Source organism: Suillus subaureus (assembly GCF_016647635.1).
Source record: "Suillus subaureus strain MN1 chromosome Unknown BJ212scaffold_37, whole genome shotgun sequence".
NCBI lineage: Eukaryota > Fungi > Basidiomycota > Agaricomycetes > Boletales > Suillaceae > Suillus > Suillus subaureus.
This window is the reverse complement of record NW_024538593.1, coordinates 1-13,175: the sequence shown is the minus strand read 5'-3', so window position 1 is coordinate 13,175 and position 13,175 is coordinate 1. Positions and strand designations below refer to the sequence as shown.

At 48.8% G+C, this 13,175-nt stretch overlaps 4 protein-coding genes across 4 annotated transcripts; 1 reads left to right on the top strand and 3 right to left on the bottom strand.

The window, feature by feature from the left end:
* Positions 1-2,634: 2,634 nt before the first annotated feature.
* On the top strand, positions 2,635-5,429 carry BJ212DRAFT_1381855 (Dak1 domain-containing protein). The gene is made up of 13 exons (XM_041336672.1): positions 2,635-2,771; positions 2,827-2,925; positions 2,975-3,064; positions 3,114-3,131; positions 3,188-3,269; positions 3,323-3,340; positions 3,398-3,544; positions 3,593-3,734; positions 3,800-4,132; positions 4,183-4,540; positions 4,593-4,710; positions 4,764-5,155; positions 5,206-5,429. The coding sequence occupies exons 1-12, from the start codon at positions 2,759-2,761 to the stop codon at positions 5,113-5,115; spliced, it is 1,770 nt and encodes a 589-aa protein (XP_041188676.1). The 5' UTR covers positions 2,635-2,758; the 3' UTR covers positions 5,116-5,155; positions 5,206-5,429.
* A 52-nt stretch (positions 5,430-5,481) lies between these two features.
* Positions 5,482-7,184, bottom strand: BJ212DRAFT_1280560 (uncharacterized protein; the record flags this gene model as incomplete). The annotated part of the gene is made up of 5 exons (XM_041331563.1): positions 5,482-5,604; positions 5,661-5,694; positions 5,748-5,865; positions 5,927-6,986; positions 7,038-7,184. Coding segments are annotated over 5 exons (1,482 nt in total), but the record flags the coding sequence as incomplete, so codon positions are not given.
* BJ212DRAFT_636879 (uncharacterized protein) lies at positions 6,899-7,662 on the bottom strand. Its single transcript, XM_041343712.1, has 2 exons — positions 7,038-7,662; positions 6,899-6,986 (listed from the first exon to the last, which is right to left on the bottom strand). Exon 1 carries the CDS (start codon positions 7,534-7,536, stop codon positions 7,174-7,176), a length of 363 nt encoding a protein of 120 aa, XP_041188674.1. The 5' UTR covers positions 7,537-7,662; the 3' UTR covers positions 6,899-6,986; positions 7,038-7,173.
* A 1,231-nt stretch (positions 7,663-8,893) lies between these two features.
* On the bottom strand, positions 8,894-11,305 carry BJ212DRAFT_1381845 (uncharacterized protein). Its single transcript, XM_041336671.1, has 12 exons — positions 11,016-11,305; positions 10,846-10,950; positions 10,706-10,784; positions 10,497-10,653; positions 10,295-10,442; positions 10,051-10,242; positions 9,938-10,001; positions 9,766-9,884; positions 9,572-9,712; positions 9,456-9,517; positions 9,428-9,429; positions 8,894-9,399 (listed from the first exon to the last, which is right to left on the bottom strand). Exons 1-12 carry the CDS (start codon positions 11,276-11,278, stop codon positions 8,980-8,982), a joined length of 1,752 nt encoding a protein of 583 aa, XP_041188673.1. The 5' UTR covers positions 11,279-11,305; the 3' UTR covers positions 8,894-8,979.
* Between the last annotated feature and the right edge of the window lie 1,870 nt (positions 11,306-13,175).

Here is a 13,175-nt window from a genome sequence, read left to right as displayed (position 1 = left end):
ATGCGAATAAAATTATGGATCGCACATAGGGCTGGGGGGATGCGAGCTTGCATCGACATACTATACTCTGGTGGGTGTACCAGTATCATGAACCGCCTCTTGAGCACCCCGAATATTCTCTCAATAGCATTACGAGCTTGAGCATGCCGGAGATTATAAATTTCTTTTGACGTTTTTGGCCTGTCACAGCGTTGAGAAGACACTACAGTGAGTCGTATATCACTCACCGAACTGCAGCTCGCCCCCATTCAGCCAGATGGTACCGAACACCTCGGTACGGGACAAGGAGTGAGTCGCATATCCCAAACCCAGCATCTGCGAGATAATATCTCCCTTCTGGAATATATAGGTCTGTGAGCCGGGCATTATTGTAGAGTGTCGAGTCTGATGTTGATCCATCCCAACCACTGAGGACATACTGGAACTGGAGATCGAAGGAACAGCAAGCGAGACAATTTTGGCTGACACCACCTTTGCGGTTTCGTGATAGTTGCCGTTCTGCTGCAGACGGGCAGCATGCAATGTGGGTACCATCAATTGCCCCGAGTGCACCTGAAAAGTACGGGAAGAATTTAGAATTTTCCAATATTTCCTTTGGTATGGGTGCATTGTCATGCGGAAGGGATACAAATTTGTTGTAGAATGGAGCCGAAGATATGGCAAGTAGGACTTTCTTGAAATATCTGATAAGGCCTGTGTGAGGCTACTGGTAGTACAAATATCTTTGCAAGGTGAACATACTTTTGTATTGTCGTGTGAGAGTGCTGGAAGCGTTCTGCAACATGACAGCTCGATAACCCAGTCACACAGGTGTAGAGAAATATAGCAATCTGTTCATCAAGTGAAATATACTTTGAATCACAAAGTCCACAAGCCCGAAGTTCCTGTACAAGTGCATGAAATACGACCTTTCTCATCCCAAGCTCATTTTTGATCCGGTTGGGATGTCCGTTGACAAGCTCTTGCACCCATGCATGCCCAGAGAGGATTGAGGTATGGTAAGGCTCTTTATTGAGAAATGGGGTCATGTAAACAATTATAGCACCTATTATGAGCTGGATAACCGTTGCTGCTGCCATTCGGAGGACATAGAACCGGTGAATTTGCTCTCTTGCTGCCAGTGGAGGCGGCATTGAGTCCTTAGTATGTGTGACTAAACCCTATGTCACTGCTGTTTGTATATATTGTGGTAAATGAAACTAACTGAGAAACAAACTGAGAAACAAACGGCAGCTGTCCAGGCCCTTAGGGACTTCGTGGTTGGCCAGCTGCCTCGAGTCATAATCTTGATCATGATTTGCTTCTAGTGATCTTCGATGAGCCCAGTAAGTAAAATTTCTCTAGCTGATATGTCACAGCATGGTGGAGCCTATTACATGCGGCTCTGCCCCTTGGCAGTGACTCGACAGAGTTTGTAGGTAAGTAAGCCTCACAGTCTAGATTCAAAAATGGACACTCGGAGTATGCTCATCGCGTTTGCAGACTGGGAATCGTATAAAAATCCGACGCGTGCATATTAGTAACCGCGAGTCACAGACTTGTGCTGTGTACACCAGGACGCCGATCTCTGTTTTCAATATTCCGTCGATATTCATACGTTCTCAAAAATGGGCCAGCGCTCAACCACCGAAGCACGCCGGATATGTACAAAAACCTCTCTTTGATATTCGCGTTTTGTTTTTCGCTTCAAGGAAACATGCGTACCCATACGCGCTTCCGACGGCAACAGGTTATAGCAGCATGTTGCACTGGAAAACTTTTGAGTTTGCTACCGAAAAAATCAACCAGGAGTGTAATATGCATGCGGTATGTCACTCAATACAGGTATCTAAATAATTCATTCTTCTGTCGATCTGTGCCACTATGGCCAGACTTTGAACGGCCTCGTCCGATAATCTCGGTTCCAGTCACGACGTAAATCAAGTCATAGATCGGCATCTCGCTGATCAGCACTCCAAGCGGACCAACCACCGAGTCAAACGTTCTGCGACCTGCTGTAAGCCACATACGGCATGACCGAGGGGCTTGTTCCTGTTCTCTTACCTTTGTCTTACCTTGTACGGTCTAAAATTCAGTACCCGGACTCAGAAGTAAGTCTGCTCCGGGAGCTTGCCCGCCTTTATTTGTGTACGTTTTGTTCATTGATGCGCCATTCAAGCTTGTTAACGTCGAACTTGCTCTACAAAATTTGGCGGAGAAGTAGCACTACGTTCAAACATTCCTTTTGCTCTTCTTTTGTTTGTTATCGATGTATTTGTGGCTCGCAGAGTGTAGCAAGCGGAAGAGATGAAAGTGATGAGTGGAATGGGATAATGATAACGAGGGTAGTGAGGAGCAGGACTAGATGAGCCCAACGTCGAGTAGTACGTACTTACGTAGACACAGATACATAGTATTAGGCAATTCAATTAACTTCACTTCAACTATAAACAGAGAGTGGGCACTTCAAACTTGAGTTCACACTACAACTTGAGTGCTATTAGTATCATTGGTGGTGACAACTCACCTACGAAGTCATTTTTTCATGAGCCTTGTCTGAGCCGGACTTTGGTTGCTTGGGGACTCGCTCAGTACATAGAGCTCCACAAGAGGTGCGTATTATAGAGCAGTGGTTTGGGTGGCGGTTGCAGCTGCAGAACGACTCACGTGGACAAGCCACCTAGGGCCTGGTACTACGTCACGGTCAGGTGCGTTACGGCCTATCGCGTCTATATAATCATGAGCTTTTTAACTCGTTCCTTCCCACCCCACAGTCATCATGGTCGTACAAAGTAAGGCCTTATCGATTTCATGTCATTGTAACTGCTCAGCCAACTTTGAACGCAGGCAAGCATTTCCTGAACACAGCACCCTCTCTTGTGCTCGATTCATTAGAAGGACTGTGTGCAATCAACACACATCTAGCTCTTGATCCGATCCATAGAGGTAACGTTGCGGATCGATGATTAGGATCCTTTGCTAAAAAGATATGTAGTCGTGTACCTTGGTGATCAGGATCGCTCCAAAGTTGCCCTCCTCTGTGGAGGTGGCTCTGGCCATGAGCCATCCCACTCAGGTTTTGTAGGTAAATAAGCCTTCGCATCACATTCCAGAACACATTAACCTGGATGCAGGCCAGGGGGCTTTGACCGGTTAGCAGAATCACTATATTCTTTATGCGCCCGTGACCTGACCAACATTCATGAAGCTGCTGTGTGTGGCAATGTCTTTGCCTCTCCAAGCGCTGGTCAAGTTCGCCGTGCAATAGACTTAATTGACAACGAAAAAGGGTAATTTCATTGTTACGGCTGCAATCTCATCTGCTAACAGTGACTGCGTTTAGCACCATCATCGTAGTCAAGTACGACTCATCGTGAAGATTGTTGTGGTATGGTTCGCTCACGAATCTTATATGTAGGAATTACACCGGTGATGTCCTCAATTTTGGTCTAGCCAAAGAAGAATATGCTGCCCGTTACCCTGACAAAGCTGACCGTGTTAAGTTTGTCATCGTAGGAGATGACGTTGCTGTAGGAAGAACCCAAGGCAATATTGTTGGAAGACGGTGTGGACATCTCTCAAAAGTCCACTATATCACCTGAACATTCCACAGTGGTCTCGCTGGTGTTTGTCTCGTCTACAAAATTGCAGGTGCCCTCGCACAGACAGGCGCCTCTGTAGATGAGGTCTACGATGTCGCCCAGTACGTTTCCTCCAGGCTCGGCACTATAGGTGTTGGTCTGGACCACTGTCATGTACGAGACAATGTTCGGGTATTGAGGTCATCGTCATATTCACGATACTCCATCGCTCCATCCAGGTCCCCGGCACTGCTGTTCCAGATACACATTTAGGTGCGAATGAGCTCGAAATTGGTCTCGGAATTCACAACGAAAATGGTCACCGCCGCGTCTCTCCTGTTCCACCTCTCAATGAGCTCATCCCCACTCTCCTCGAAATGATCACTTCCACAACAGACAGAGAGCGGTCTTTTGTTCCCTTCAAGAACGACGGCACAGACCGTGTTGTTCTCCTCGTCAATAATCTCGGAGGTCTCAGTGAACTCGAGCTCGGCGGAATAGTCGCCGAAGTGAAGCGTGCTCTAGACAAATCTGGAATTAAAATCATTCGCCTACTTTCTGGTTCTTTCATGGTTCGTTGAACCCATTTAGGTTTGCTAGAATTAACGATGACCCCTGCTAGACAAGTCTCAACATGCCCGGATTTTCAATTACTATGCTCCTTCTCCCCGCCGCAAACGACACAGGAACTCCGTCCGCTGATCTCATACTTTCTTTACTCGATGACAGTACAAATACCCCAGGATGGAAGTGGTCCTCTAGGTCTGTCCCAAAGCCACCATTTGTCTCTTCATCCCTCCCGACTGCAACCCACGCGAAAGCCTGGTCAGCCTCACTCAAAGCCCCCGATATCAATCAATTCAACAACGCCGTAGAGCGTGCATGCCGGGCCCTCATTACTGCTGAGCCCGAGATTACTCGCATGGACAATATAGCTGGTGATGGGGACTGCGGACTTACGCTCAAAGGTGGTGCTACAGGTACTTCACATTGTGATCACGATATGCGTGTGTATGCTCAATATTTATACAGCTGTGCTTGAGGCTCTGGGTAAAAACAGCATCTCCGGCAACGATGTACTTGGCAGTGTCATCACAATCTCTCGTATTGCTGAGGATGCGATGGGAGGAACTAGCGGAGCCCTCTATTCGTCAGTGAAATTACTTATGGTCTGATTCACACATCAAAATCATCATGCGTCAGAATCTTCTTCTCTGCACTCGCTCAAGCGCTCGCTAAAAGCCCCTCCTCAATCGCCACACAAGAAGTATGGTGCACGGCGCTAGAAGCGGCTTTAGATCGTTTGTATACTTACACCCGGGCACGTCCTCCTTCTCGTACACTGGTCGATCCTCTCGCTGCGTTCATCGGTGAGCTGCCGTCCGGCCTTGCAGCAGCCGTGGAGGCCGCTAGAGAGGCTGCTGAAGGGACGAAAGACATGGAGGCGAAGGCTGGGAGGAGCGCATATGTCGATAGCATAAAACTGAAAGCTGAGCGGGTCGCTGATCCTGGGGCATGGGGCGTGAAAGTTGTGGTGGAGGCACTAGCTCAGTGATGGTATTTTAGGCATCTCACGGGATTGATTTTAAAAACATGTGAGTGACGCGCCAACCATCGAAGCTGTTTATTGAGAAGCCAGAGGTAGACGTAGCGAGAAAATGGCTGAACGAATTTGAAGCGCGAGGAAAGAAACGGCAACATGACTTTGTGTGGTCCGATTCGATGTGCTGAGCCGCTTAAAGCAGATGATAACTAGGTAGCGATGATCAAATCGTCGATGTTTGATCAATGACTGTCATCCTCTTTATGTTGGATAACGATCATAGTTATCTCTCGACATGATTTAGCCACCCCACTGTTGTTTAGGGTTGTATGAAATAAGATTAAATTCGACATAGATGCATAGTGTTCCGCCCCCAGTCTAGGCTAGGTCCTTCCTTCTATGTACAATCATGTGTCTCGCAAGTTGGTCCGGCCTCGCAAAAGACTTTCCACATCCACTCTCAGGACAGGGGTAAGGGCGTGCACCTGTGTGTGTTCGTAACTAGAAACATAGTCTGATTCAGAAGCTAGACTTATAATAACCACGAAAGAGCCTACATGTTTTGACAGATTCGACGACTCAGCGAAGGCCCTGAATAAAGACAATGAATCAGCACTTCAACACCAAAAGGAAGAAACCCATACTTCTCGCAGTACTTGCACTTGAACGGCTTAGAGCCATTGTGCGTCCGCTTGTGAATCGTCAGTGCACCCGTAATAGCGAACGCCTTGCCGCACCCGGGGAAATCGCAGACGTACGGTTCTACAGTGCCCAATAAGCTGACTGTCGAACGCGAAAGGACAGAAAACGGAAAGGTACATACTCTCTTGGGTATGTCTCCGCATATGCTGCTGCAGCGTTGCCGTTTCCGAGAAATGTGCATTACAAATTTTACACTTAAATGGTCTATGTCCCGTGTGCGACTGCATATGCCGCGCGACTTTTTGTTTACTCGAAAATCCTTGCTTGCCATTCCGAGAACAGCCCTCCCAGCAACACTCGTAGTGCGCTTTACCGCCACCGATGTGGGCAAAGAGGATGTGGTTTGTAAGATCATCGGGAGAAGAGAATGATTGCATGCACCCGCTCCATTTACAGGGTTTGATGGTGTCTGTGGATGGAAAGTCTGGTGAATAAGACTTGTGCCGAGGTGAGGGATAGGGAAGGGGGTCTGTGGGTGATTCATCAAGGGTGATATTTTCCGTGCGAGTTGGTGGTGTTTTCGGTGGTGGTGTAGTGCACGCCGTCGTCGATTGCGGGAAGGGGTAATTAATACCAAGATGATCTTGCATCAAATGCGTGGTAAGTACGTCAAGGACAGTATTCGTAAATGCAGTTGTCGAAGAACTTGGAATCGATTCTGCACAGGGCAACATAGCGCAGTCTCCCCAGTGGCACGACAAAGCGTTGGGGTCGAATTGTTGATTCCGAGGAACGTTTGAGCATACCTGCTGAGGGGTTGATTCCTTCATTAAATTTGGGGGACGAAGATGGTCCAAGTTGACATGCCCGACTAGCTCCGTAATCGACGGGAACGTAGCCTTGCAGTCCGCCCACAAGCAAGCAAACATATGTGGTGAGAACTGCGGCAGCTGTTGTGGCAGGCCAACAGGTGTAAATTGAGTTGCCGCCTGGGAAATGTGGGGTGAAGAAAATGCTGAGCTAGTAGATGACACTGTGCATTCGGGAGATGCGTCATCCAAAGGCCGGGCTATGTCACTGTGTTCTGGCAAGAATTGGGAAACATGCTGTTCGCTGTAGTCGCTCTCGTCGCATCCACACAAATCATTCGTTGACTGTGGGTTCCAGTTCAACTGTGTGAGGCTTGGGTCAAGGGATTTTGGCTGGGACAGATAAGAATGATAGTCGGTGCAGCATTGCAGCTTAAAATGAAAACAATTAGAAAGTGCGTGCAGATACAAGATATAGCGTACCAGTTCTTCAAGACCAGAGCAATTACCGCAGTCCTCATCAGGGAGGCATGCGCTGTCGCAGATTATATCACCATCAGCAACATGGCAACTAGGCTCAGGGTGGGTAGGATCGTTACAGGCGACGACGACACACTGGTCAGTGCACTTGCGAGGTCATCTCTAGTATGGGGCACGCCGCTTCTTTGCATTGATTCATAGACCCTTGTGAACAGTGGGAGCACGGGGGATACAGCGGGTGTATTGGTGGATCTCCACGATCCATACCAGTATCAAACCCTGGAAGGTCATAAGGACGGAATGAATCGTCATGGAGCTGCATGAACAAGTAAGTGTTCCTGGTCCGCAGATCGGAAAGCTTGTGATAAGGTGGGTTGATCGTCAGCGACGCCGATGACAAGTCAAGGGGATCTTTATGTGGTGAATACCTGGAAAAATGACGAGTTAGAGAAAAGGAAACGTTCCCTTGATTGATTCGGTGTGTGATTGCGGTGTTTTCCATTGTGAGCTTTATTAACTTGGTGACTGTGGAGGTCCTCCTCAACGTTAGTGGCAAGTGGTACGGCACCAAGTCTGTCTCGTGACCAAAGACTATACGTAATCAGAAAGTCTGTGGAGTCAGTCCGCCGGACAGTTCGGGGATTGATGGCGTACGCCGGGCTGCACTCAGATTGGCCTGATTCGCCATCTCAGATTCACTCATGGATGGTCCATCTTAATTGGTCTTGGCCAAGTGGTTACCACAACAGAATATGAATCTGTTTCTTGGACTGTAGGTTTGAAACCTGCTCACGCCAAGGTTTTTTCTTCTATTGGAATACACCTTGACATTCACTCGTGATGGTTTCCTCGCAGGCTCATCTCAACTGGTCTTAGGCAAGTCGTTACCACAACAGAATTAAAATCTGTTTCTCTTCAACAGTGCAGGTTCGAAATCTACTGACAACAGGCCTTTTCTTTCGGAAATATTACTTGAAGCTTGAAAGTTCACTCATGGATAGTTCCTCGGAGGTTCATCTCAACTTTGTCCTGGCCACCACAACAGAGTCAAAATCTGTTTCTCCTGGAGTTGGCTCAAAACTTGCTGACAACATTTTTCGGGTGTATAATTCTTGGAGGTCTATCTTAACCGCGGCCACTAGTCATTAGGGTCTCTCATTCATTAGCAAGAAAAACACGACAGGATTATGAGAAGGAATACGTCAATGCCGTTTTGTCTTTATGCCTGAGCAATAACTGAACCATTATGATGCCTTCCATGAGAAAAAATTACAACAGGTCTGTCAACTCAAGGATCCCGATGACTGAGGTGTTCGTTGAGTGATGAAGTTCCTCCGGAACGTCTGCCTTACCTGAACAAAGGATCCAGGCTACGACATCAACGTTGTCGATTGACCTCCCTTTTTATGTTCAATTAGTGGTATGGACATGCCGCTTCATTTCGCAGATGCGGAGGATGTCCTCAATCATGAATTCAAACTCGTGGGGATTGATAACATTACTGCTAGATGGCGCGAAGTTGTATTGTCAGCTATGAAGACCAATCATCATATAGTACAGTATCTGATACTGAGCAAACATCTCCAGAGCACCACAAGTAAGCTTACATAGAGACATTCAAGGTTCAAGAAAACATTGCGGGCAGTCTGACTTACCCACTGCCACAGCCACCTCCGCCCCCGCCTCAACAACCGCCCCCACCTCCACAACCGCCACCGCCACCGCCTCCACCTCCGCCTCCGCCTCCACAACCACCCCCGCTTGCGCCTGCCACCCCGCCCCCGCCCCCACAACCACCCCCGCCTCCACCTCCACCTCCACAACCCCCACCTCCACCTCCACAACCCCCACCCCCACAACCACCACCACCACATCCCGTCCCACCACCACCAGCACCAACCGAGCAGCCGCCCGCCCCCTGTAAGCCTAATATCAGCTTCCCTCATTATCCAAACACAACGACACTCACCGCTGCACACCCCAAACCTCCATTCACCACCGCTCCAGCAGCAGCAACGCACCCACCAGGGTAGTAATAAAACATCGGCACAGGATATAAAAATGCAATCCCATGATCAACATCCCCATCCCTCTTCACAACCCTCCCGTTCCGCTCTGCCTGCAGCCTCCGCATCTCTGCCTTGCGCGCGCGGTTCTCCCGCTGACGCAGGCTTGCGGACATGTTGTGCAGGGCAAACACGGCGTTGTGATCGCTTGGGTGCGTAGCAGCACGTGCGTCAGATTTGGGAGGGAGTAAAAGCACATTACTAGTGGTTTGAGAGGAGAGGAGGCGTCGGAGCTTTTGGCCGATTGTGTCTCCTGGCAGTGGACACCCGCAGTGCATGTAGGGTACGCGATAACGGTCCTACGATTTAGAGGAGTTTGATGGGGATGTCGTATTCCAAAGGAAATAGCTTACATTCCAAGCACGACAGGTAATGTCGAAGGAGGTCGCGAGTTGACCTTCTTCCACTTTATCATCGCTGAAAAATGAGTATTCATTATGTGTTCCGCATTGTGCCCGTGACACCACCTACTGATTAACATATCGTCCTACGAGCGAGAGGCAGTCGTTTTGATACCGACTCGCCATAAGTTGATGAGTATGCCACGCAAGATCAATATCGAGCGTGGGCACGAAGAACGAGGCAGGAGACTCAGCCATGATGTTCAAAAAGCTGCAGAGCAATGTTTTTGTGCAGTCCGTAGAAAAAAAGGAGCGAGTACGCACGCGTGATACCGAGCTGTGCAATGTTGTAGCACCACCGTATCTACCTCGTTCACAAAATATCCTGGCTCGGTCCACCCAAGGTTATCCATCTTCTCCACAAACGATGCTTGCCGGAGGACCTAGACTTGTAGCATCAGTCCTTGAATACGATCAGTGTTAAAGGTCTGCTCACAGCACCGACTAAATCGAGTGAAAATACCCTGTCGTCGGTGTAGGCACCCATGATCTTATTCAACCTGTCCCTCAATGAGAAAACGTATTCAGTGCAACAAAAATAGGACATACAATCTTGGCTTCAAGTGCTTGTTCAGCACGGTACGCATGCGCGTAGCGTCATACCGGACGTTTATCAAGATCTGGCGCACGGGATTACTTGCATTCTTCTTCTTAAAAATGATATGCGAGCTGAGGACGCGCTTCTTGATCGTGTCTCCGCGCCTAGTGTCGTAGGTGCTAAGTGGCGTATGCAGAGTTCCACTGTGTGTATATATTAGATGTCGTTCAACATGGTCAGCAACGCAACACCCACGCCAAATATTTATCAGGCGCTGTTCGTTCAACTATGTTCTTCGCAAACTTGTATAGGCCGAGAAGTTCTTTGGTAATTAGTCCAGCACATTCACACTTGACGCTAAAGTTGCTCTGGGCGTATCCCATCCCGTTGGACTGCAAGAACGCTGCAGCTGGCTGTCAGAATATATTTCCATGATATGAAGGTATAAGGGACGTACGCGAAAGGATAGTGCGATCGCAGTAGGGGCACTTGATAGATTTGTGCGTGAGATCCGCAGCAGATGCAAATGGGTCATACGGTGATTTGGTAAGGCGCTCCCAAGCAGAGACGCGTTCATGTCGTGGTGCGTCAGTGGTTAGTAGATCAGGGTTAGCCTGACACAACGTTCAGCGAGCTCGGGACATTGTTCAAAGTGTTGTGGCATACGAGGAGGTTAGGAAAGTAATCAGTGAAATGAGTGAGAGGTATGAGCTTGGAGATCCGCGCGGTGTCCTCCGCATACCAGCTGCAGATGTGACCGAAAAATGTAAGGTTCATCATTCATGGGGAATTGAAAACATGCTTGCCTCGGATTCAGGAGATAGGCGTGCCACACCATAGTGACATCAATGGGAGGTAATCGTTGCTCCACCGTATCATATTGCTTGATTGTCCAACACCACCTCTCAAACCTGCACTCCACCAGTGCAAAGGATTATCAGTGCAAGCGCACGCAGAACGCTAGTAAGACACGTACCGTTCTACGGCCATATTGACGAACCATACCCAACGTTTCTCACTGTCCGACTCTAATCCTGCGACAAGGCTCTCGCTGGCAACGACCTGCTGCTTAAGGTGGCTGAACGCTGCCAGAAGCTGAAGATGGGCCTTGAGCTGATCTGGGCGGACGAGGTGCTGCGTGCTGCGTCGTCCGATGTTGAATGTCTCTGGAAGAGTGTACTGCGGTGATTCGGGCTCTGGCTGGGGAAGCGTAGTATATGGGGGGAGCTGCTCAGTCATGTTGGAGACTGCTGCGTATGTGGTTCCTGGTAAAGTATCACATATTTAATAGGGACACTCAAAGTTAAAACGCCCAATGCCCAAGCCCAACGCCCCAAGCCCAACGCCCAACGCCCAATGCCCAACCTCGTGACCGAAATGAGTATACAGTTGCGGACACGCAAAATCGACAACTATGGTTAGCTTCCCCACAACCTTCTGAAAGACCTCAGTAACGACGCCTTACGCATGATTAGACCATTTGAAGACGAACAAAGCTTCATTCAAGCTGCCGATAACAGTCTTTGTAGTCACTCAAACCCCAAAATTTGGCCGGTCATTAAAATAGCGCCTAAAATCACGAAAAATAGCGCAATCGACTCCTTTTACAACCTTGAGTATGATTCTGGTATTAAAGATATAGAGTTCGACCCCGAAAAAAATTAATAACTCTCACCTGCTCATGGCGCGCTCAAAAAGACCCAGGCGAAGCACTCCATTGTCAGACCATGACAATTCCGAAAATGAAGTCGATGCCCTGAAAAATCTGTTGACAAAGAACCCGGCACCAGTGAATTGATAATTCCTTGATATTCAGAAAATGTGGGATTTGGCCGGTCCGCGTAAGGTCTATGCAGACAGACCGTGTCAAAGGTATGGGGGACATCTGTCAGTGGCTGTTCGCAAAATGCCGGGAAGTCTGTCAAAGCCGCCATATTATGTCATATTGACACGCCCTGCTGTCAGGCTCTCCCACCATCCCCTCTCCTCCTCACTCCACCATCCTGCTGTCAGCTTTGCCCACCATCCTCACTCCCACATATTGACGTGCCCTGCTGTCAGCCTCTCCTGCTATCATCACTCCTGTCATCCCACTGTCAGTATCACCTGCCCCACTGTCAGCCTCTCCCTCCATCTCCCACTATCCATCCCTCACTAGTTGCCTGCTATGCCCATAGACAACATGTCATTGGCTGCAGCTTCACAGCTGCCAAGTATTCCAGGTGCCATCCTGCAAATATCGTCAATTGGACTTGTGGTTGACTGCACTTACTGTGGTCTTGCTGTCTCACTTACAATCTGTCAGAGCGACAGAAATGGCAATGCTGGGGAACCAATGGCAAGGGTAAGTGTTCATCAATTTATGTTGCAGTACTGTATTAATGTGCCTCCACCAGCACCCACAGTGTAATTACTTTAAGTTCTTCCCTGAGCTGCTATGATACCCTGATATTCTTGCCACCATACCCTCCTCCAGCAAGTTGCCGACAATTCCAAGTACACCACCAAATATGCTGCCATCATCCTTTGCTGGCCTGCCAATGCAGCCCCCCACTTGGATGCAGCCAGCACCCTTGTCTTTTGTCCCTCCTTCAAATGGGAAGTGGTTGTGCAGGAAGGGCTCACCATGTGAGGGTCCCTTCTGCTGCAAGCCTTGGGCACTGCATTGTATGCATTGCATGTGCCTAAAGCACTGTGAGGGTGAGGGTGGATGTGCAATTCATGCTAAAGGTAGCAAGGACATGGATGGAATGGACCATGACCATGACTTTGAGTTTGCACAGGCTGACCTGCTGGACTACATACTTGATAATGAGGAGAATGGGATTGAAGAGCTCCAATGAGCCCTCCAGACATCTATGGCCGCCCAACCAGGTGCCCTCCTACATGTACCTTCAATTCATGAGCTAATGGGGCCTGTACTACAACCTCCTCCTTTGACTCAACCTCCTTTGACTTAACCTCCTTCTGCAGCTCAACCTGCCCTGGCTTCAACCAGTATTCCTGCTCACAAACAGCCCTGGATCACTAACCAAATGGATCCTACTTGGGTGCATGACCTACATGCATGGGCACAGGAGGAAATTGAACAAGGATGCACTGCTGAACATCAAAAGAGATGGAGCAGGAAGCCAAG

Excerpts from the sequence above, each read along its gene's own strand:
- BJ212DRAFT_1381855 (XM_041336672.1), top strand. Across the intron at positions 2,926-2,974 it reads TCTTGATCCGATCCATAGAG|TCGTGTACCTTGGTGATCAG; the intron begins GTAACGTTGCGG and ends AAAGATATGTAG. Across the intron at positions 3,735-3,799 it reads TTGGTCTGGACCACTGTCAT|GTCCCCGGCACTGCTGTTCC; the intron begins GTACGAGACAAT and ends CGCTCCATCCAG.
- BJ212DRAFT_1381845 (XM_041336671.1), bottom strand. The coding sequence starts at position 11,278 with ATGACTGAGCAGCTCCCCCCATATACTACGCTTCCCCAGCCAGAGCCC. Across the intron at positions 10,654-10,705 it reads ATTACTTTCCTAACCTCCTC|GCTAACCCTGATCTACTAAC; the intron begins GTATGCCACAAC and ends ACGTTGTGTCAG. Across the intron at positions 9,713-9,765 it reads TGCACAGCTCGGTATCACGC|CTTTTTGAACATCATGGCTG; the intron begins GTGCGTACTCGC and ends ATTGCTCTGCAG.
- BJ212DRAFT_636879 (XM_041343712.1), bottom strand. The coding sequence starts at position 7,536 with ATGGAAAACACCGCAATCACACACCGAATCAATCAAGGGAACGTTTCC.